At 39.5% G+C, this 21,902-nt stretch overlaps 1 protein-coding gene across 3 annotated transcripts in view; it reads left to right on the top strand.

The window, feature by feature from the left end:
- Positions 1-424: 424 nt before the first annotated feature.
- MAATS1 (MYCBP associated and testis expressed 1) overlaps positions 425-21,902 on the top strand; it is a 65,737-nt gene continuing 44,259 nt past the window's right edge. For all 3 annotated transcript variants that reach the window (XR_004027581.1, XM_004091711.2, XM_030801944.1), the window contains exons 1-6: positions 425-625; positions 4,203-4,279; positions 4,798-4,955; positions 5,998-6,081; positions 7,232-7,288; positions 12,903-13,084. Coding sequence is in view for 2 of the 3 variants with exons in the window: in XM_004091711.2 (XP_004091759.2) it covers positions 502-625; positions 4,203-4,279; positions 4,798-4,955; positions 5,998-6,081; positions 7,232-7,288; positions 12,903-13,084 (682 nt within the window). In the remaining variant the exon portion in view is untranslated. The remainder of the gene's footprint in view (positions 626-4,202; positions 4,280-4,797; positions 4,956-5,997; positions 6,082-7,231; positions 7,289-12,902; positions 13,085-21,902) is intronic.

Raw genomic sequence — 21,902 nt, 5'->3', positions numbered from 1 at the left:
ATGAGTGTGGGGCAAAGTTCACAGTGTGCCAAGGAGCAACATTTAGGAACCTGACTGAATTCCGCAGCTCTCGGGACAAGCCCCCTGGAAAAGTGCTGGGGGAAGGGGCGGGGAGGCACCCAATTATTCTAGAAGGTTCTGAGATCTCCCAGGGATTTCCAAGAGGCTACGAGGTGTAACTGGCAAATCAATGACTTGAGAGTAGCTTTCTCCCAGCCTCCCCACTGTCTCTGGAGTATAGAGGGAAGCGAGCCTTTTCCTCCCCCACCCCGCCGCTCCCCTCTCTTCTCATCTTCCCCTCCACTCCCCTCCTGACCCTTGTCTGGCCACTCCTGCTTTCACTTCTCTCCACTCCTCTTCGGCCGCGTCCCGAGGCCTCCTCCCTCCTCTTTGTCCCGCCCCCTATCCCTGCGCGCCCGCGGCCGTTACCATGGCGACGTGCAAGCACCAGCCGGGCTTGACCCGCTGGTCCACTGCTGGCCGGAGGAAAGAGGCGGCACCATGAGCCACGCAGTAACCATCCAGGAGCCCCAGGCCCAGCCGCAGGTGTCTCAAACTGGGTACCGGGAGAGGTCGCGGGCTGGGAGCCACATCTCCTCCAATCGAGCGTATGATTTTCTGTACGGTAAGGACAGCCGCAGACCTTCCTCCGCGTTCGTCGACTCCTGGGCCAGGTGGGCTCCCCGATGGTGGGACCTGGCCAGGGGCATGGCGAACGAAACACCACCCTCTGAACTGACCTCTTGCCCGCGGTTGTCCCTGGTCGGGTGCGGGCAGCTCCGAGCCCTCCAGGTGGCCGCACTCAGGTTGGGGTCCGGGGTTCGGGTGCATCGAAAGGCGCGGGTGCGCTCCGCTTCAGGGGGCGATCTTCCTGAAATCTGTTCCGGGCGTTTTGGTACCCAGAAAAGTATGCAACGATTTGTAGACTCGGAGATTCACTCAACGTTCCTGCATAAAATGCCCTACGAAAATGATCTTTTCTCTCCAACTCTCTGGACAAATCCAAGTTGGGCGAAAAGAAGTGCCAGTTTATCTCATGCTTGTTTTTAGTTTTTTTCTTTGTTTGTTTGTTTGTTTAACTTCTGCGTCAAAGCATTACTTATAGACTGGGTCCGCTGGCTCTTCTTGGGCCAATAAAGCTCCAGTTTATTTTAACGGCTTGGTTGTCCATTTGATGTTTTCTCTCTCTCCATGCTCCTTGAGTTCCTTAGGTTCTTGTTCTATACATTTCTGTAGCCGTCTGAGCACCTGTTCTAGTGCTGATACATATACTAGGCGCTTCAATAAATAAATGTTTATTGAATTTGCCGTGGCAAGAATTGTAACCAGCTAAGCATGATTTTTTCCAGTTTTGCCCTCTGCAATCCCAGGTTTTTCACCTGAACCTTGATTGCTTTCAGCAATGTGGTGTTGCTTCTGGGAATCCCAGTCTCCTTTGTGTGGGAATCTCTAGGGTACACATTCCTAGATAGAGGCTGTGTAATGATTGTGACATATTCTGGCCAGTGGTTTTCTGTATGTACTCTTGGATTTGTGAAATAAATCAAGTTAGCTCCTGTAAACACATCACCATGTTTTTTTTCCACGGGTAATTTGAGAAGGAGGACAAACATCTCCCCAAAATATTAAGCTGGTTGTTTCTTTGATGCCGAAGTGCCTCTTTTACAGAGGAATTGCTAAATGTTTCCGTGTCCCTTGCTAAGAACAGAAATTCACTCAGAGTAGATCAAATAAAAGTTTGGATTGTTATAAAACAGACAATCTCGCCGCTATTCATGGACAGGAAGCGAAGTATAGCCAGGGCAGATGAGAACCTGGACGGGGAAAATCAGAACTAAGATGCTGTACTCTCCTGCTTTCTTTCTTTGACCTTATGACCTTTCACCTTGTTAGGGTTGCCACATTTAGCAAATAAAAATACAAGAGGCACCGTTAAGCTTGAATTTCAGATAATGAATAATATTTTAATATAAATTTTTGTCCTGTGCAATATTTTGGAACATATTTATACTAAAAAATTATTCATTGCATATCTGAATTTAAATTTAACTGGGCATCCTGTATTTTATCTGGCAACTCTAGCCTTCTTTCTATGTATAGTCAAGCCCCAAGTAATGATATTTCAGTCAACAGTTGACTACATGTATAAGGATGGTCCCATAAGATTATAATGAAGTTGAAAAACTCCAATTACTTAGTGACATTGTAGCTGTCATAACATTGTAGCACAATGCATCACTTTTTCTATGTTTAGATATACAAATACCATTGTGTTACAGCTGTCTACAGTATTCAGTACAATAACATGCTGTATGGGTTTGTAGCCTAGGAGCAACAGGCTATACTATATAGCCTAGGCGTGGAGTAGGCTATACCAGCTAGGTTTGTGTTAAGTACCCTCTGATATTTACACAACGATAAACTCACCTCATGACCCGATTCTAAGAATGTATCCCCATCATTAAGCAGCACGTCACTATGCTTGCTTCCTTCCATCTGGCAGAAAGCCTCTTGTGTATGGATTTCTCTTACTATGATAGGGACTAGGGTGGCATGCTTCTTGACTAATTAGCCCTAAAGCTCACCACCAATTGTATAGCATCTTTGTGTATTGTAGCTGAAAATTTAAGTTAGAAATTTAAGATTGGTTGTTGGCTGCCAATGAATTGACTGGCCTTGGGCCAGGTTTCCACCTTGACAGAACTGTGGTGGTGCAAAGTTGAACACCTTTCCAGGCTCTTTTACCCTTCCCTACAAAGCCCTATGTGATCAGTTCCCTAGTTACTTCTCTGGCCTCTTATCTACTCTGTTTCCCCTCCTTCATTCTGCCTCATTCGTCCTGGTTTCTTTGCTATTCTTCAGACGTATCAGGCATGTTCCCATCCTAGGGACTTTGCTGTTCTTCAGATGTATCAGGCATGCTCCCATCCTAGAATGTTCTTCAGATATCTAACTAGCTAACTCCCTCACCTTCAAGTCTCCTTACAGGCCACCTTCTCAAGGGCCTGCCCTGACCACCCTAGTTAAAATTGCAACCAATCTTCCTTACCTGATTTATTCTTTTTTAAAAATAACAACCCTCAAATTCTAATGTGTAATTTGCTAGTTTATTATGTTTGTTATTTATTGTCTTTCTCTCATGAAGTCAAAGATTTTTGTCGTTTTGTTGATGTATTCTAAGCACCTAGATAGAGTAGCCAGTCAATAAACATGTGTTGAATGCAGGAGCAAAAAGAGCCTGAGCCTCTTGCAGTTTTTCAGCCTTGGTGGGAATGTCCAATGTCTGCATTCAGTAAATCGTATTTGTTGGGTTACCAATGAATTATTAGGTTTTAGGAATTGACACACATTATCCAAATTCAAAAGAGACTTATTTCTAAATCACAACCCCCAATTTATTAATTTCTATGGAGAAATATGTGTTACCATGTTATCTAGACTAGCTGGTCAGGGTATTTGCCTCCCCAGAGACAAGTCTACTTGGGAAATCAAGTGTATCTGAAGGCTGCTCATTAATTTAATGGCAAATCAGTTGATTTTAAAGGGTGGTACAGTATAGTCAATCATGAATTCTCTTCATCACTTTAAAGATATACCTGATAAACAGATACTTATAATAGCAGGGCAATATTTTGTTGAACTCTGTAAAAATAACAGTCCCATCATCAGCAAACTTACAAACTTAAGGGGTGAATTCTGAAGATAGCTGATTTTTTTTTAACCGTGTTTACCAATTCTGAGATATCATGTGGTTTGCATCTTTCTAGTGCACCAAATATGGGAGATAGTATAAATGTATTGCTTCTTTCACTTGCAAATTGGCATAGTGCATATATACAAAGTCTTTCCCTTGAAGAATTTTTTGGGCTACCCAGGCTCAAAAGGAGTTTTGTTCATAGGAGAGAAGAAAGTGTGTTTAGGGTGTAGTACTTGAAAACATGCTGGACTTTCTTTATGAATTCCACTTCCGTAAGCTGACTTGGAATACTCAGAAAAGAAAAACATCTTGACAACTGTTGCTGGCAGAAGTGGTAGAGTAACAGAGCCACATGCACAACAGAGCATGAGCTGCTGCAAAGTCGGGCAATATTTAAACTTTTAAATTTGTTTTCCAATTAAGAGATTACATTGCTTTGCCATTATTCTCAGCTTAGGGGTAGATATGTTCTATTTGTTATGCTACTTGATTGTTTATTTTGCAGATCCATTGTTTATTGTGTCAAGTGAGAAAGACCACACACAGGCAAATATCCAAGCCACCCTGATTCGCAGCAGACTGGTATGTCTAATTCATCAGCCAAGGCTACCTACTGAACCTGAACCATCTAGTTTGCCTAACTGCATTGATCAGATTGACTAATCACCAAATCTTCACTGGATTTTAGGTTCCACAGAAATTACCTTGCCAAGATTACTAGGGGGCAAAGCATCTTAATACTTGTGGCTCATTGTGAGGATTAAGTCACTAATAATGAATAGAGAACTCATAAGCTAATTTATTTCAATGGGATAAATATAATAATATATGCCCATGTTAAAAGAATTCAAGTAGTACAAAAGCATATACAGTATGCAGTAAATTCTAGCCCTGCTCCCCAGCCCCTCCACATAAACAGCCATTGTCATCAGTTTCTTGGGCATCTATTTAAAGATATTCTGTGCATGTAGCAATAACCCCTCTTCCTATGCTGTATACATTGTTTTGTATGTTTTTAAAAAGAGTTTACAATGTAAATAAAATGCTTTAGAAAAGCTGATGGTATCATTTTGTCCTTTGCCTCCCTTCCCTAACATTAGAGAAAAGTTCCCAGGTTTAAAACCATGTTCAGTAACCTGATCCATTATCCAAGATATTCTCTATATTGGAGCAAGTCAGATCCTGTCCCACCATTTATCAGTCGGGAATGGAAGGGACATGAGGAGAAACACAGAGCAGCCCTCCGGCAGCTCGCCACGTAAGTGTTGGGTGGCTCCAGGGCCTAAAATAAATGCATTAAAAACATTTTTAAAAATTCATTTACCATGTGTGGTTTTAAAATGTTCAGTTGTGGTGTTATACCTAGGCGAAATTTTCTTTCTAAACCTCTTTTGACTAAACAAGCCTGATTATATATAATAGATATATAATTTTGTCTCGTGTGTGTGTGTGTGTGTGTGTGTGTGTGTGTGTGTGTGTGTGTATAATGACAATGACAACTCACCGCCAAACGCAGGGATGACTGAGTTTGTTGTTGCTTGGATCTAACTTAGCAACTGAAAGTGCTCTTTTCTGCTAATATCTAAAATATTTTTTGGAAACTTGCGGCCAAAGCACCTTCAAGGATAAGTCGAATTCTTTATTCTTTTAATTACTTACAAGTTCACATTTAGTAAATTAAAAATTATAAAGCCTTTTAGGCTGGACATAGAAAAATTGTCTTTTGGCCAGGCACGGTGGCTCACGCCTATAATCCCAGCACTTTGGGAGGCCGAGGTGGGCAGATCTTGAGGTCAGGAGATCGAGACCATCCTGGCTAACACGGTGAAACCCCGTCTCTACTAAAAATGCAAAAAATTAGCCGGGTGTGGTGGCAGGCACCTGTAGTCCCAGCTACTCGGGAGGCTGAGGCAGGAGAATGGCATGAACCCAGGAGATGGAGCTTGCAGTGAGCTGAGTCAGCCTGTGTGACAGAGCGAGACTCCATCTCAAAAAAAAAAAAAAAAATTGTCTTTTAATATTTTGTTATTCTTGTGTGCTTTTAATTAAAATTGGGCATTTTTGTATGTGGGATTTCATAAATCCACTCTTTTCTCAGCTCTTGCTTCCTCCTGGCTCAGGGCAGGGGAAGAATCATATATACTCTAAGTTGTATGGCAGTCAAATGCAGGTTATGGAAGACTTTACTCTCAGTATGAGATACTCTGTGTAGCTCCTACTCTATACACATAGAAATATTAAATAGAAATTATATGTGGAAATATTTTAGACTTGAATAATGTTTTCTTGCTTCGTTTTAGAACTGACACTTCTTTTCAGATGCCTAGAGAAGTTTATGAAGATCCTGAAGTTACTGGAAAGAATCGCTATAAATACTTTGAAAGGTAGAACGTAATTACTAATGAATATTTGAGCCCTAATATTATTAGAGAACCTCTTTATGGTAATAATAACAGTTATCATTTTTCAGTGCATACAATGTGCCAGACTCTATTTTAAGTGCTTTACATGCATATCATCTAATCTTTACAACAGAAATGTAGGCTAAGATATATATGATCCCCGTTTTACCAATAATGAAGCTGAGACTGAGAGATGATAAATAGATTGCTCAAGGTCATATAAGCTAGCAAGGGGTAGATCTAGGGTTCAAACTAAGCCTGCTTGACTTTAGAGATACTGATTGCAACTAAGAATATGTATTTGAAAACATTTGAAATGAAGTCATCAAATGAATGAGACACAGTGGAGATACCATGAAGTCATAGTGAAGGGGAAACTTGTGTTCAGAGGGATAACATTTGTTCTCTTTGTGTGAATCTTGCCCAAACCAACATGGCCAAAAGGTTCGTTTTATTTCATTTGTGATTTATGCCCGTGCAATAACCATATACTCAAATCAAATTAAAATTAGATGGGGATTTCCTTATATATCTTACTGGAGTTAGAAAAAATAGTCTTGATACCACATCTGCATAAGCTTCCTTGAGAAAGTAAATTTCTAATCCACATTATTATTTATGAGCAACCTCCTTATGGAAATTTTGTGATGCTGACTTTTTCAGAGAAATGTTAAATTCTTAACTGTTAACTATACAAGTCTTAACTTTTAGGGGGAGGCTTTAGATTAAATCATTGTGAATTTCAGAATGTCTCAGGAACTTGAGAAGTTGCTGGGAACTAATGGCCGGCTGAAGCCCAAGTACAGGGCTTAAAGTGTGGCTTGTGTGGCTTCTTCAAGTGTGATTTGTTTACCATCTGAAGAGAAAATACTGGAGTGTTTATTAAGAATGCACATTCATTGGCTCTGCCCTATATTTACTGAATCTCATGGGCCAGATCTGGGAATCTGCATTTTAGACAAGAACCTCCCCACCCTGCAGTGATTTTGTATATCCAGAAGTTTGAGTAACACTGATAGATGGGATATTTAAGCTCACTGATTTTTAAGGGACAAATATTAGAGCTGGAAGAGAGCTTTGAGTGCATTCATTGCAAAAGTCCCACACATTTATATTTTCTTTTTCCTCCCAGGCCTTTTCTTCCATTTTTTCAGCAGATGCCATTCAATGTTGTTTATGCCGTGTCCAAGTAAGTAACCATTATTTGAATGGTTTATTAATTGTTTGCTTCCATATTTTTTCTTAGAAGATAGTTCTCTAAATCACTATTTTTCAAATTGTGGATCACAAAGCATTAGAAGGGTATGAAATCTTCTAGTGTGTCATGAGCAGCATTTTAAAACATGAAACAGAATAGAAAGTAACCAAAGCATCAGGTATATGGAGGGTAAGTTGGTTTTTGTTTATAACCTTTGTTTCAGAAAAATATATGCATATGTTTATATGTATATGATGGATTATGATATAAAATGTATTTCTTACAGTTGTCCATTTGTGCTGCTATAACAAATTAACAGATTGGGTGATATAAATAAAATAAATTTATTTCTTGAAGTTCTGAAGGCTGGGCAGTCCAAGAAGCAAGGCAGTCCAGTGGGCAGTCAGTGTTGGTGAGGGCCTTCTTGCTGTGTCTTCACATGGCAGAAGAAGCAAATGCTGTGTCCTCACGTGGTGGAAGGTGGAAGGGCAAAAAGGACCTAAGCTAGTTCTCTCCAATCCTTTTATAAGGCACTAATCTATTGATAAGAGTGGAGTCCTCATGACTTAATCACTTCCCCTAAAGGCCTCACCTCTTAATACCGCCACAATGGGGACTAAGTTTAAACATGGATTTTGGAGAAGACACAGACACATATTCAAATTGTAGCAGTTGTAGTTTAAAAAAGTTGAAAAGTGCTTTAGATATCTTCTTTTGCTTCTCTGAAACACTTATTTGATGACAGTTCTTCAGCATTTCATTAAATAAACAAATCAGTCATGTAATATTTTTTGAATGCTAGAATTTTATAACTTAATAACCATCTAATCTACACAGACAATGTGGTATACAAAGATAAATAAAACATGGTTTCTGCCCCACAACGGAGTGAACCAAGGTAAGAGGGAGGTAAGGGACAAGGGCTGAATCCGAGACAAATGTGTATTTCTCATCTCTAGTTTCAGGACAAGACAGCAGACTGGTAGAGTATTCCTTTGAAAATCTAATTTTTGCTACACTCTTTCCTCCGTTAATATAATTTAATATTTCTATAAGAGAAAAAAGTCCAAGGTATTCATGAAATTATCAGGAATAGAAACCTTTTATAAGGTCTCATATTTCTGAATACAAATTTATTCAGGACTAGGTTTTCAAGGGTGCATTTAAAGAATATAGTTATTCCTAATAATATATATCATCATATGAATAGGACATATGTTATTAAATGTCTGTAATCCTCAAGATAAATGCTAGTTATGACTCTACTTCACCCTTGACTTTTTTTTAAGACTGTGTGGATGCCTTTGGCTCTTTATAGAGATGGAGTACAGATTCCCTGCTCTCCCCAGACAGCAACTTCCTGGGGTACCAGTTTATCCAGAAATAGCTGTAGACTTACATTCTATGAAATGTTTTGTATGAGCAAAAGGGGAGCTATGAGCTATGTAGATCCCTAAAGATCCTTCTGGTAATTCTTTAAAATCAGGCTCACTGAATTACCTGCTTTGGAGGTCATAACTGCCTCAGTCTAAAAGTTGTTAAACTAATTCTAGGGAGTTCAGAGGCCTGCAGTGATGAACACCATGACTTCCCTGACTCCTCCCTAAATAACTGTGACACAAGGGATAAAGATTCCATCCAAGAGTTAAACCATGATAGTTGACATTGTAGCTACTCTCTATCTCTCTTAGAACTTTTTAAAGAGTGAATCGGTATTCCTGAGTGAGGTCAATTCTGGAATTCCAGTATGTTTGTTTCTGAGCAGTGAGTATAATGCCACCTTGTGTTATCAGGGATGGAATTGTCTTGGGACCAGCTGGCCTTCTCCAGCCACACTCCTTTCATGGCTAGCTGTTGGAGGCTTTCCTTAGGATTCTACATAAGCACCTTTTCAAAGAGAATAAAAAGTTAATGCTTTTAAAACATTCAATGAAGTTCATAGTAGAACAGGATTTGCTAGGTTTGTGAAGCCCCTCTCTGTACAGCTCTTTTGGGGCTGGGAGAGAAAATCTAGAAGACTGTAGGTATGGCAGACAGTGCATGCTCCTGGTGCCTAGGCAGTGGTGGAGGAGGAAGGGCCTGGATAGAACACATAGAACAGCCCTGGCTGCCATAAGAGTACTAAAGCCAGAGCAGGTGAGCCTGAGGGCAGGAGCCAGGACACAGCAGGGGTCAGGCCAGCATGGAGCAGATGTGGGACCTTTCTGAGTTTGGGTCCTGTTTGAGGTTGGGGAGGAGGTGGGAAAGGGATCATTGCTCTTTGTTACTCATATTTTACTCTCCCCTAAAACCAACAGAAATGGGGAAAAACAGGTTGGAGAAATTAAGAAGTTAGTTAAGAAACCACGTATTAAGTTACTGAAAGAGTTCAAAGTAGCTTTCCTCTTTTACATTCTATTCCCTGACCCACCTGGAAAGATACGAAGCCAGAAACCTTCATCAGAAGAGTTCATTAGGCCTTATCATAAACTAAGCACATTTGATCAGATGGTTCAAATGTGTAATTATTCAATTTGAGAAAAAATAATTTATTCTCTTGATTCAAGATAATGGTGCACTAATATAATAAAACTTCATGTAACTTCGGATGACATAAAGCTGATTTGAAGTTATTTCTTCAACTAGAATTTTATAGTAGAATAATTTCTACTGAAAACATAAGAAGCCATGTATTATCTACATGTTAGAAATTTGTAGCAACTACTGGAAAGTGACTTCAATAGCAGTTACAGTTCAGCATTAGAAACTCAAGCCCGGGCGCGGTGGCTCACACCTGTAATCCCAGCAATTTGGAAGGCCGAGGCAGCAGGATAACTTGAGGTCAGGAGTCTGAGACCAGCCTGGTCAACATGATGGGACTCTGACTCTACTAAAAATACAAAAATTAGCTGGGTGAGGTGGTGGGCACCTGTAATCCCAGCTACTTGGGAGGCTGAGTCAGGACAATCACTTGAACCCGGGTGGTGGATGTTGCAGTGAGCTGAGATCACACCACTGCACTCAAGCCTGTGTGGCAGAGTGAGACTCCATCTCAAAAAAACAAAACAAGACAAAAAAAAAAAAAAAAAAAAACTATGTAAAGTACTCGCTCCAGCACAGGTTGAACTTCCAAGCAGGTATTTCTTTCTAACTGGCTTGAAATGCTTTCTAAAAAAATTTTTATTTTATATTTATTTATTTATTTATTTTTTGAGATGGAGTCTTGCTCCATCACTCAGGCTGGAGTGCAGTGGTGCGATCTCGGCTCACTGCAACCTCCACCTCCAGGGTTCAAGTGAGTCTCCTGCGTCAGCCTCCCAAGTAGCTGGGTTTACAGGCAAGTGCCACCACACCCAGCTAATTTTTTGTATCTTTAGTAGAGACGGGGTTTCACATGTTGGCCAGGCTGGTCTCGAACTCCTGACCTCGTGATCCGCCTGCCTTGACCTCCCAAAGTGCTGGGATTACAGGCATAAGCCACTGCACCTCGCCCTTTTTTTTTTTTTTAAAGATCTTTGGTGTATGTATTTGCTGTGCTCGTATATAAGCTCTTACCATTGCCTCTGTTTTTCAAAATGGAAATATCTCTGTTATTGCCTTCATCTTTAGTTATTTATATAATTTAATCAGTGCTTTCACCAACCTGAAAAAAATGTCTTAAGTCAAAGTGGCTATATTGGTTTTTTCTTATTCTAGAAGCAATGCATGTACATGTTAAAAGAGAAGATTCAGAAAAGTATAAAGATGAAAAAAATTATCTGTATAATTTTACCATCTAGAAATAATTACTATTATTTTATTGTATATACATCTAGGTATTTTTGTATGCATAAAAACACAGTTTTAAAATGTAAAAATGGAATCCTACTATACGTACCATTTAATAGTGTCATTTTTTTCTACTTTACAATGAATCATGGACATTTTTGAATGCTCACAGGTATAGATTACATTATTATTTTGAATAGCTGCATAAATTCCATTATGACTGTGTCATATTTTTTTAAACAATTCTTGTATTGATGTGATCATTTAAGTTTCCAATTTTTCACTCTTATAAATGAGACTTTATGAACATGTTTACATATATATCTTTGAATACCTGTCCAGTTATTTCCTAGAATAACTTCCTAGGAGTAGAAATGCTGGAGCAGCCGGGCGCGGTGATTCACGCCTGTAATCTCAGCACTTTGGGAGGCAGAGATGGGCAGATCACGAGGTCAGGAGATCGGGACCATCCTGGCTAACATGGTGAAACCCTGTCTCTACTAAAAATACACACACACAAAAAAAATAGCTGGGCGTGGTGGCGGGCACCTGTAGTCCCAGCTGCTCGGGAGGCTGAGGCAGGAGAATGGCCTGAACCCAGGAGGCGGAGCTTGCAGTGAGCCGAGATCGCACTACTGCACTCTAACCTGGGCGACAGAGCGAGACTCCATCTCAAAAAAAAAAAAAAGAAATGCTGGAGCAAAGCTTATTTTAACTTGTCAGTTAGGTGTACCTATTTGTATTTCCGTCAACAGTTTATGAGAAGGCCTGTTTCTTCACAACATAATCAATGCTAGGTACTTTCAATCTTTTAAATCTTTGCTTATGTGATAAAATAGCATAAAATAGTATCTTGCTGTTTTACTTTTCTTTGATTACTAGTTATTTTCATTATCTTCTCATATGTTTGTTAGAAGTTTTACTTTTTGTTTTGTGAATTCTCCTTTACTCATTTTTCCATGGGGTATTTAACTGCCTAATTGATTTACAAGGGCTTTTTATATAGAAAGGCTATTTAAACTTTTTATCATATATGTTCCAAAACCTTTTTCTAAGTTTGCCATTCACCTTTTAAATTTGTTTGTGATATTTTGAAGCATAGAAGTTGAAATTTACCCTCAATTCTATTGATCATCTCCTTTTATAGTTTCTGGCTTTTAAGCCAGGCTTAAAAATACCTTCACTCAAAGATGATATAAATATTGACTTATGTTTCCTGTTAGTACTTTTATAGTCTCATTTTTACATTAATTTTTTTAAAGATCTAGAATTAATTTTTCTGCAAGAGACAAGGTAACTTTCCCGCATGTTAATAACAAAGTGATCCTAGCATTAAATTATTGAATCATTTATCCAGATAGAGCCTGTCTGCCTGCCTGCCTGCCTTCGTTCCTCCCTTCCTTCCTTTTTCTCTTTCTTTCTTTCAGCAGAAACCATCTCTTCTCTTTTCTTTGCTCCCATATTTCTGGAGGGAAACAGAGTGAGTATCGAACTGAAACAAAGAAGAAAGAAACCAGAGAATGTAGTAATGCTGAACAGGTCCAGAAGTGCTGTACAGCATTCTAGAATAGCTCTGTTCTACAACCTTGCCCAGGGACACATATAAATAGGCACTTTTGTGGGTCAACCATGGTACTTTGACCCACTCAGTTTCCTGGCAGAGGTGAGAATAACAAGGCAATTCTCTCAAGATTTGGGCGCATAATCCTGGTTATAATGGATTCATGACTTTGTACCTGTCAACATTTAAAGGAGGAATGGACTTGACGAAGCTTCGAAGATTTGTTTCTACTTGATTATATAATATTTTAAGTGATCATAACAGGTTTCAATTATTAAACTGATTTTTCCCTTTTAGGGCAGAACCATACACTTTTCCTCCTACTTCTACTAAGCACATATCCATCCCTTCAAAGTCTACTGTGGGCACTCAGACTGATTATCGGGATGCTGACGTTCAAACAGATCCATACTCTCCAGAATATGTAGTATGTCAGGACTCAATCCCTGAGCTCTTGACCTTGGCTACGCTTACTTGGGGTAAGTTGGTAAACCTCCTGACTATTGGCAGATGACAGTGCTGATAACCACACATGCTGTTCAAATGGCCCATGTACAGGCAATTGTGGTTTACAGTGTTGCTGTATAAAGTGTCTTACTCAGTACAGCAACTTCATAGACTCATAATTTTTCTGATACCTCTGGTCAAATAAAGATACTATCTTTTTATTGTAAGTAGTTTTATCGTACTCTATCTGTGAAGCTGAATTTCACCTTCATATTGCAGTTGCTTTGCTGACTACTCACCTATGTCCTCTCATTTCTCTCTCCTAGTGAATCACTTCGTTTTCATTGAGCAATCATACTTCTTTAAACATAAGCTTTGAGTGTAAAATACTGAATGCACATTCCTATGTATGTCATATTATCTTAATGTGCTAAAATATCTTAATTTACCAAACCTCCCTTATATACTTCATTAGATGATTTGGATGACTTGATATTATCTCTGAAATGCTAAATATCTTTCAGGCTCAGAAATTAACTCTTAGAATGTAATAAAGTCTGGCCTAGGCCTATATTATGTGAACCTATGAAATTAATAAGTGAGAGTACCTTTAGAAATTATTAGAAATTAGCTTATCTAACTCACTTAGTTGTATTAATAGCTGGGAAACCGAGAACCAGAGAGGTTAACTAATTCCTCCAAGGACATAGAGATAGTTGATACATGGTAATGATTTTTAAATGAGATTACTTTCCCCCCATTGTAACAGATAGCTGTGATCAAGTCTGCATCCCAGGCAAAGAAGATGTTTATATCTGGGCTCTAGTTTTCATTCTTCTTTCCTGGCCCACTTTATGAATCCAGATTAAGCATTCTCAACACCCATACTTTTTTTTTTTGGAGACGGAGTCCCACTCTGTTGCCCGGGCTGGAGTGCAGTGGTGCGATCTCGGCTCATTGCAACCTCTGCCTCCTGGGTTCAAGTGATTCTCTTGCCTCAGCCTCCCGAGTAGCTGGGAGTACAGGTGCGTGCTACCACGCCTGGCTAATTTTTTTCTTGTATTTTTAGTAGAGGTGGCATTTCACCATGTTAGCCAGGATGGTCTCGATCTCCTGACCTCGTGATCTGCCCACCTCAGCCTCCCAAAGTGCTGGGATTACAGGCTTGAGCTACCGTGCCTGGCCCAACACCGGTACTTTAAAGCAGAGGCTCTACTTTCAGGCCTAGATGGCAAATTAAAAATATGCTGAAACCTTCCCTTTCTGCTCTGAATGCATACAAATTACAGGAAAGAATTAATAAACATATAGACACACTTAAAAGCAAGAAAGAAAATATTCGTAATGTAGAAATGGAGACTTTTTCCTAAGAAAGAAGTAGCTGGGAACCTTTGGTGGTGAGTAGGAGCTGTGCATGGCAGGGAACCAGGTCCAAGTCACCTGCCTGAAGGGGAGGGGCCAGCGCCCTTCTCCTGCACACAGGTGCAACTGAAGCCTGGTGCCTGCCCGATAAAGATTACAGACAGAGCAGAGTCAGACATTCCTGCCTGTGCCCTTGGACTTTACCTCTTGGTGTGATAAGGACTTGGCGTTAAACTGCAGAAGGACAAGAGCCAGGCAGAGGCTCAGAAATGCTTCACTAGGCAAAAAACAAACAAACAAAAAAACAACCTAATCTGGTACACTGTCATAGCAGAACTGAGGTTAAAGTGTCAATAAAAGCCTCTATGAGCCAGGCCTACTCCTACCATTTGTGGGACCCAGGACTCTTAAGGGAGGCCCACCTACCATGCGTATAGATATTTTAAACTTATAAATCAAGCTAATATCTGTTAAGTAAAATACGTGTGTGTTTTTTCACAAACATCTTTATAACAAGTTAAAAGGACAAGTTTAAATTAGAATTCTTAGACTCCTGGGATTCCATACTGCAATGCAGCAGTGAGGCGAGAGCCTGCTGTGGCCTTCCCTTTTCTCTCCCCACCCTGGCTCTGCTCTACGTCTGAGGGGCCTGTCATGCATGCCCGTGATTACCCCAGCTCTTCTTCCCAGTGTTCACACATCCCTATGAACAGCTGCCATTTGGCCCCACCTTGGGCTTAAGGGTGAAGAAACAGCAGCATATAGTATGCTCTCAGGAATCTGAATCCTGTGAAGAGGCCCATGGAACCTTTGGAAGCAGGCTCGGGACCATTTGTAGAAAGATTTCCAGGACCACCTGGAAATAACTCCAGGTGGGCATGGAGCCTTGGACTCCTCACCTTGTGATGATGAGCAGGGCTCTAAAGAATGAGTTTAGGTAGTAGCCACTGGCAGGTCAAGGCTGCTTACTGACCAGGGTGCTTATGAGAGAAACCTGCAGCTGGTCTCCACCCAAGAACCCCAAAGCACAGAAGGAACAGAGACACCAGGAGTGACCCACAACAAATAAAGGAAATGGAAGAATAAATTTCTGAGTAAACAGGAAATGGAGCAATCTGAAAAGGACTTAGGAAGTGCTTTTTATATTCTCAAAAGGATGAGGGGGAAATAGCAACACCAAAACAAGAATGGGAGTCATGGAAAAGAACCAGTTGGAATCAAGGGGGAGGAAAACTATAACGTTTGAAATAAAATGAACTCAATAGTAGAATAGACAGAGCTGAAGAGCAAATTAGTGAAATGGCAGATTAAATGGACACATATTCCAGAATGTAACATATAGTGGTAGAACAAGATAAAAGAAAAGGAAGAGCTGTGGGGGCTAGGACATGAGTCTAGGGAAAATGGTAGAGAAGCAATGCAAGAATCAGTGGCTGAGAACTCCCCAGAACTAAAGAAAGACATTAGCCTTCACACTGAAAAATTCCACTGAGTACCAAGCAGAATGATTCTTTAAAAACTCACACCTCCTAATAAAAGACAAAGAAAAAATGAAAAAAACTATTAGAAAAACTATTAGAAAGATAACTCAGATTACCTACAAAGGAAAAAAAAGATGGATATTTTGTAGCATTGCCTTTAAGGTGCTGTGGGAAAATGATTGCAAACCTAGAATTCTTTTGCCAGCCAAACTGTTATTGAGGAGCGAAGGTGAAATAAAGACATTTTCATACATAAGAAGAATATCTATCTCATAGGATATTGTAAGGATTAAGTAAATTTATTTATGTAATGTGTTCATATCTACAATCCAGCAATTTCACTCCTAAGTATACATCAAAAAATAAAAATGAGCACATTATTCTACTAACGGAAATGCATAGGTGTGTTCACCAAAAGACATATACAAGAAAACTCACAGCAGCATTATTCATGATAACTCCAAACTGAAAACAACCCAAATGTCCACCAACCATAGAATGGATGAATAAAATATAGTCTATTCACATAATGGAATTCTATATAATAATGAGAATGAAGTACAACTACATGTGGTTACAAGGGAGATTGTAGATGTGTATATAATCGCATATATAATGCTGAACAAAACAGGATACAGAAGAGCGCCTACACTGTGATTTCATTTACATAAAACTTAAAACCAATCAAAACTAAGTTAACGCATTAGGAATGAGAATGGTAGCTATCCTTGGGGCAGGTAGAGACTGGGAAGGGAGTATCATGGGCATTCTAGCGTTCTGGTAATATTCTATTCCTTGATCTGGGTGCTGATTGTATGGGATGTTTGTTTTTGTTTATGTATGCTATACATTCATGAAAAGTTTACATAAAGATAAGGGAAAAATAACGGCAGTGAAAAAGGATGACACTGTAAGCACTGCGGGGATAAAATTAAGTGCTTATGATGTGTCAAGAACTGATCCAAGTGCTTTACATTTTAAACCTATTCAGTCTTCACATGTTAAATGAATAATAAAGTTGAAATAAATAGTTGATAATACAGATCTTTTAAAAGGCAAAAGAAATGGTCATTAGGGCCATAAGTAATTTTCTAATAAAGATTAGTAGTACAGCCAAGCCTCTTGTAGGAAGTATCAAGAAAGAAGACAGAAGATGCAAACAGAGTATTGGGATTGAAAGGGCGACAGAGTAACTACAGAATAAACAATTTAAGAAATACGAGAGTGCTATGAATATCTTTCGCCCTATATTTAAAACTTAGAAAGGCTGGGGGTGGTGGCTCACGCCTGTAGTCCCAGCACTTTGGGAGGCTGAGGCAGGCGGATCACTTGAGGTGAGGAGTTTGAGACCAGCCTGGCCAACATGGTGAAACCCCATCTCTACTGAAAATACAAAAATTAGCCAGACGTGGTGGTGGGCGCCTGTAATCCCAGCTACTCAGGAGGCTGAGGTTGCAGTGAGTGAGCCGAGATTGCGCCACTGCGCTTCAGCCGGGGTGACAGAGCGAGACTCCATCTCAAATAAATAAATTAAAAAAAAAAACTTAGGGGCCGGGCGCGGTGGCTCACGCCTGTAATCCCAGCACTTTGGGAGGCCGAGGCGGGTGGATCACGAGGTCAGGAGATGGAGACCATCCTGGCTAAGACGGTGAAACCCCATCTCTACTAAAAATACAAAAACAAACAAACAAAAAAATTAGCCGGCGTGGTGGCGGGCGCCTGTAGTCCCAGCTACTCAGGAGGCTGAGGCAGGAGAATGGCGTGAACCCGGGAGGCGCGGCTTGCAGTGAGCCGAGATCGCGCCACTGCACTCCAGCCTGGGCGACGCAGCAAGACTCTGTCTCAAAAAAAAAAAAAAAAAAAAAAAAAAGAAAAGAAAAGAAAAGAAAACTTAGATAAATTATATAATTTTTAAAGAAAATATAAATTACCAAATTGGTTTTAAGAAGAAATCACAAACCTGAATAGAAAAGTAACTGTAGAAATTGACTTGGTAAAAAGAAAAAAAAATCCTTTTAAGAGCACCAGGCCTAAACGGTTTTACAGGTAAGTTTACCACACCTTTAAGGAACAAATAAGCTGTTTTATGCAACTTCTTTCAGGAAACACAGAATAAAAGTTAATTTATTCATTTTATGAGACCAGTATAGCCTTAATTTGAAAACTGAATAAGGACAGTACAGTTATTACTTAGTATTGGTAGCACATTGATTTTAGGACCCTCCAATCCTACCAAGATTTTTGGATGCACAATTCTCTTATGTAAAATGGCATAGTATTTGCATATAACCTACACACATCCTCCCATATATTTAATCTCCAGATTACTTATAATTCCTAATGCAATGTAAATTCTACAGAAATAGTTATTATATTGTATTGTTTAGGGAATAATGACAAGAAAAAAAGTTTGTACATGTTCAGAACAGACACAGTTTTTTAAAAAATATTTTCAACCTACAGTTGGTCAAATCCACAGATGTAGAACCATGGATATGAAGGGCCAACTATACTAGTAAGGAAACTTACAGGCCAATCTCACATATGAAGAAATATGCAAAAAAATTCTAAATAAGATACTAGCAATCTAATCTTGCTGTATTTTAAAAGAGTGACTTATAGCCAAATGGAGTTAATCAGAGAAATTCAAGTTTGTTGCAATACGAGAAAGCCATTCATGTAATTTACGTTTTAACCGAAAACATAAGAAAAATCCTCTGGATGCAGAAAAAAGTATTTTATAGCATGCAATGCTCATTTATGACATATACTCTGAATAAACTGGGAGCAGAAGGAAACTTTAGAGACTTAATAAGGAGTATCTACCACAGCCTGTAATAAACATCATACTAAAGGTGAAACTTCAGAAGCTTTACCTTAAAAGAAAAAGACATTGATAATGCTCATTATCACTACTATTTAACAATGTAGACAAGATCTTAGCCCAGAGTTTATCAAGTCTGGCTATGATCTCTCCTTTCAGGAACATTTGGGAATATGAGTGGCATTTTTCTATGTAATAATGATAGGAAGTGCTTCTGGTATTTAGCTCATGGGACAGGGTATAGCTGATAGGCTGGCATGGATACTAAACATCCTGTACTGCTTGGGGGAGTTTCATACAAATAATTATCTGCCTGTTATGGCAATAGCACCCTGGTTGAGGAACACTGAGTCAGTGTAGCAAGATAAGAGAAAAATGGAGGCATGGCAATTAGAAGCAGCAAAACTATCCTTATTTGCACACGTGCTCACTTAGAAAATCAAATGATCAGAACTAAAAAGAGAGTTCACCAAGAAGTCAACATAGATCAGTCGCTTTCCTGTATGAGAGCAATGTACAATTAGAAAAATTGTTGAGGCCAGGTGCAGTGGCTCACACCTGTAATCCCAGCACTTTGGGAGGCCAAGGCAGGAGGATTGATTGAGGCCAGGAGTGAGACCTCCATTTCTACGAAAGAAAAATTAGCTGAGTGTGGTGGTACACACCTGTGGTCCTAGCTACTCAGGAGGCTGATGCAGGATTTCTTGAGCCCAGGGGTTCAAGGTTACAGTGTACAGTGAACTATGATCTTGCCACTGTACTCCCACCTAGGCAACAGAGTGCGGCCTGTCTCTAAAAAAAAAAAAAAGGAAGAAGAAGATGAAAGAAAGAAAAAGAAAAGAAAAATTATTTACCTGAGGTCAGGAGTTCAAGACCAGCCTGGCCAACATGGTGAAACCCCATCTCTACTAAAAATACAGAGAAATTAGCTGGGCATGGTGGCATATGCCTGTAGTCCCAGCTACTTGGGAGGCTGAGGCAGGATAATCACTTGAACCCAGGAGGAGGAGGTTTCAGTGAGCCAAGATTGCACCACTGAACTCCAGCCTAGGTGACAGAGCAAGACTCTGCCAAAAAAAAAAATATTGAAAAAAATTACATTCATTTATTTGTTTTAGAGATGGGAGTCTCACTCTGTTGCCCAGGCTGAAGTGTAGTAATGTGATCATAGCTCACTGCAGCCTCAGACCCTATGGCTCAAGTGATTCTCTCACCCCATCCTCCCAAGTAGCTGGGACCACAAGTCCACACCACCATGCCACGCTAATTAAAAAATATATATTTTTTTGTGGAGATGGAGTTTCATTATGTTGCCCAGGCTGGTCTCCAATTCTTGGACCTAGAAATTCTCTCCTGTCTCGGCTTCCAAAAGTGCTGGGATTACAGGTGAGCCACCGCACTTGGCTGAAAAAGATTACATGCACAATAGCAATGAATAACAAAGTGCCTAGGGAATCACTTAATAAAAACGTGCAAGGGATTTATGGTGAAAAGTATAAATTATTCTTTAAGCACATAAACAAAGATTTGATGAAGAGAGAGCATATTTATCAATGGGAAACTCATGCTTGAATAGATAAGACTTCTCCCTCAAATAATTTATACCTTCAAGTAGTTCTAATCCAGATTCCCACTCTCAATATAACTACGCCTGGGTAAACTAGCACTTTTCAACTTCTCTTCCCAGAAATTATACAAAAGCAAAAACAACAATACTCCCACAAACTCCATTTTCAGTAAAACTAAAAATATATGTAATTCATGAACCACTAAATATTTTTAAGGACTGCAAAAAGCAGCTGAGATTGGGCAGATGCAATGTGGGAGGAAGTGAAGCATGCACCATGGGAGAGGAACCATCAGGGGATCTCAGAAGGCAGGGGCAAAAATATACTTCTGAGGGTAAATTAAGCAATATCCAGAATTAAAAATGATCATATTTTATGATGTAGCTGCTAGACTCTAGCATTTCTACTTCTAAGAATCCTAGAGAAGCTCACATATGGTACAATGAAACCAGTACAAGGATGTTTGTTGCAACATTATGTATGATCAAAAAATTAAAAGCAATCTAAATGTCATTTGAGAAGATAGATAGCTTAAATTGTAATAAAGCCTTACAGTGGCAGAAGGAAACTAGATCTGTGTATATCAGCACAGCTAGGCTTCCAAAACAAAGATGAGTAAAAAAAGCAAGTTGCAGAATGAATAGCTATAGTACAATACCATGTATGTAAATATTAAACGTTTATCAGCACTGTGTCTTGCTTCTGTAGATTTCATTTTTGGTTCATATTTGCTTTTACTAGACAGGAAGTATAGTATAGTGCACAAAAATACAAGGTTCAGACTGCCATGTGCAAGCTACTTAGACTTTTAGCCCTTCAGTATCTTTATTTGTAAAACAGGCATAATTATGTTTATGTGATAGGGATTTGTTGAAGATTAAATGCATTAGAAAAGTGCTTGGCATAATAAAAGTGCTTAAATAGCCAGGCGCAGTGGCTCATGCTTGTAATCCCAACACTTTGGGAGGCTGAAGCGGGCAGATCACCTGAGGTCATGAGTTTGAGATCACCCTGGCCAACATGGTGAAACCCTGTCTCTACCAAAAATACAAAAAAAAATGAGCCGGGGGGGTGGTGGCAGGTGCCTGTAATCCCAGCTACTAGGGAGGCCAAGACAGGAGAATCGCTTGAACCTGGGAGGCAGAGGTTGCAGTGAGCCGAGATCGCGCCATTGCACTCCAGCCTGGGTGACAAGAGCAAGACTTCATCTCAAAAAAAAAAAAAAAAAAAAAAAGTGCTTGGTGTAATAAAAATGCTTAAGTAATTAATGTTAGGTTTTATTATTATTATAATTCATTGACACATACATTTGTATATAAAATGTTAAGATTGAATAGAAAATTACAAATTCCTTTTTGTGTTTACTTTGGGAAATGAGAGAAGGGAATGGGGTTCAATGTGGTAGTTAAAAGGTACATCGGCTTTATTTATAAGGTTTCAATGTTTTATTAAAAAATGTGAAGTATATATGACAAAATGTGTACAGTTGTTAAGTCTGCATATTTATGGTATGATTTTCATAGTTATTTTTTTAATTACTAAAGAAAATGCCACGCAAGACCCACAAAATAATATGCAGATACATATATATACATATATACACACACATATATAT

Source organism: Nomascus leucogenys, chromosome 21, assembly GCF_006542625.1.
Source record: "Nomascus leucogenys isolate Asia chromosome 21, Asia_NLE_v1, whole genome shotgun sequence".
In the NCBI taxonomy this organism is placed as follows: domain Eukaryota; kingdom Metazoa; phylum Chordata; class Mammalia; order Primates; family Hylobatidae; genus Nomascus; species Nomascus leucogenys.
Note: the sequence above shows the minus strand (reverse complement) of the source record. Positions and strands in the feature narration are given on the sequence as shown.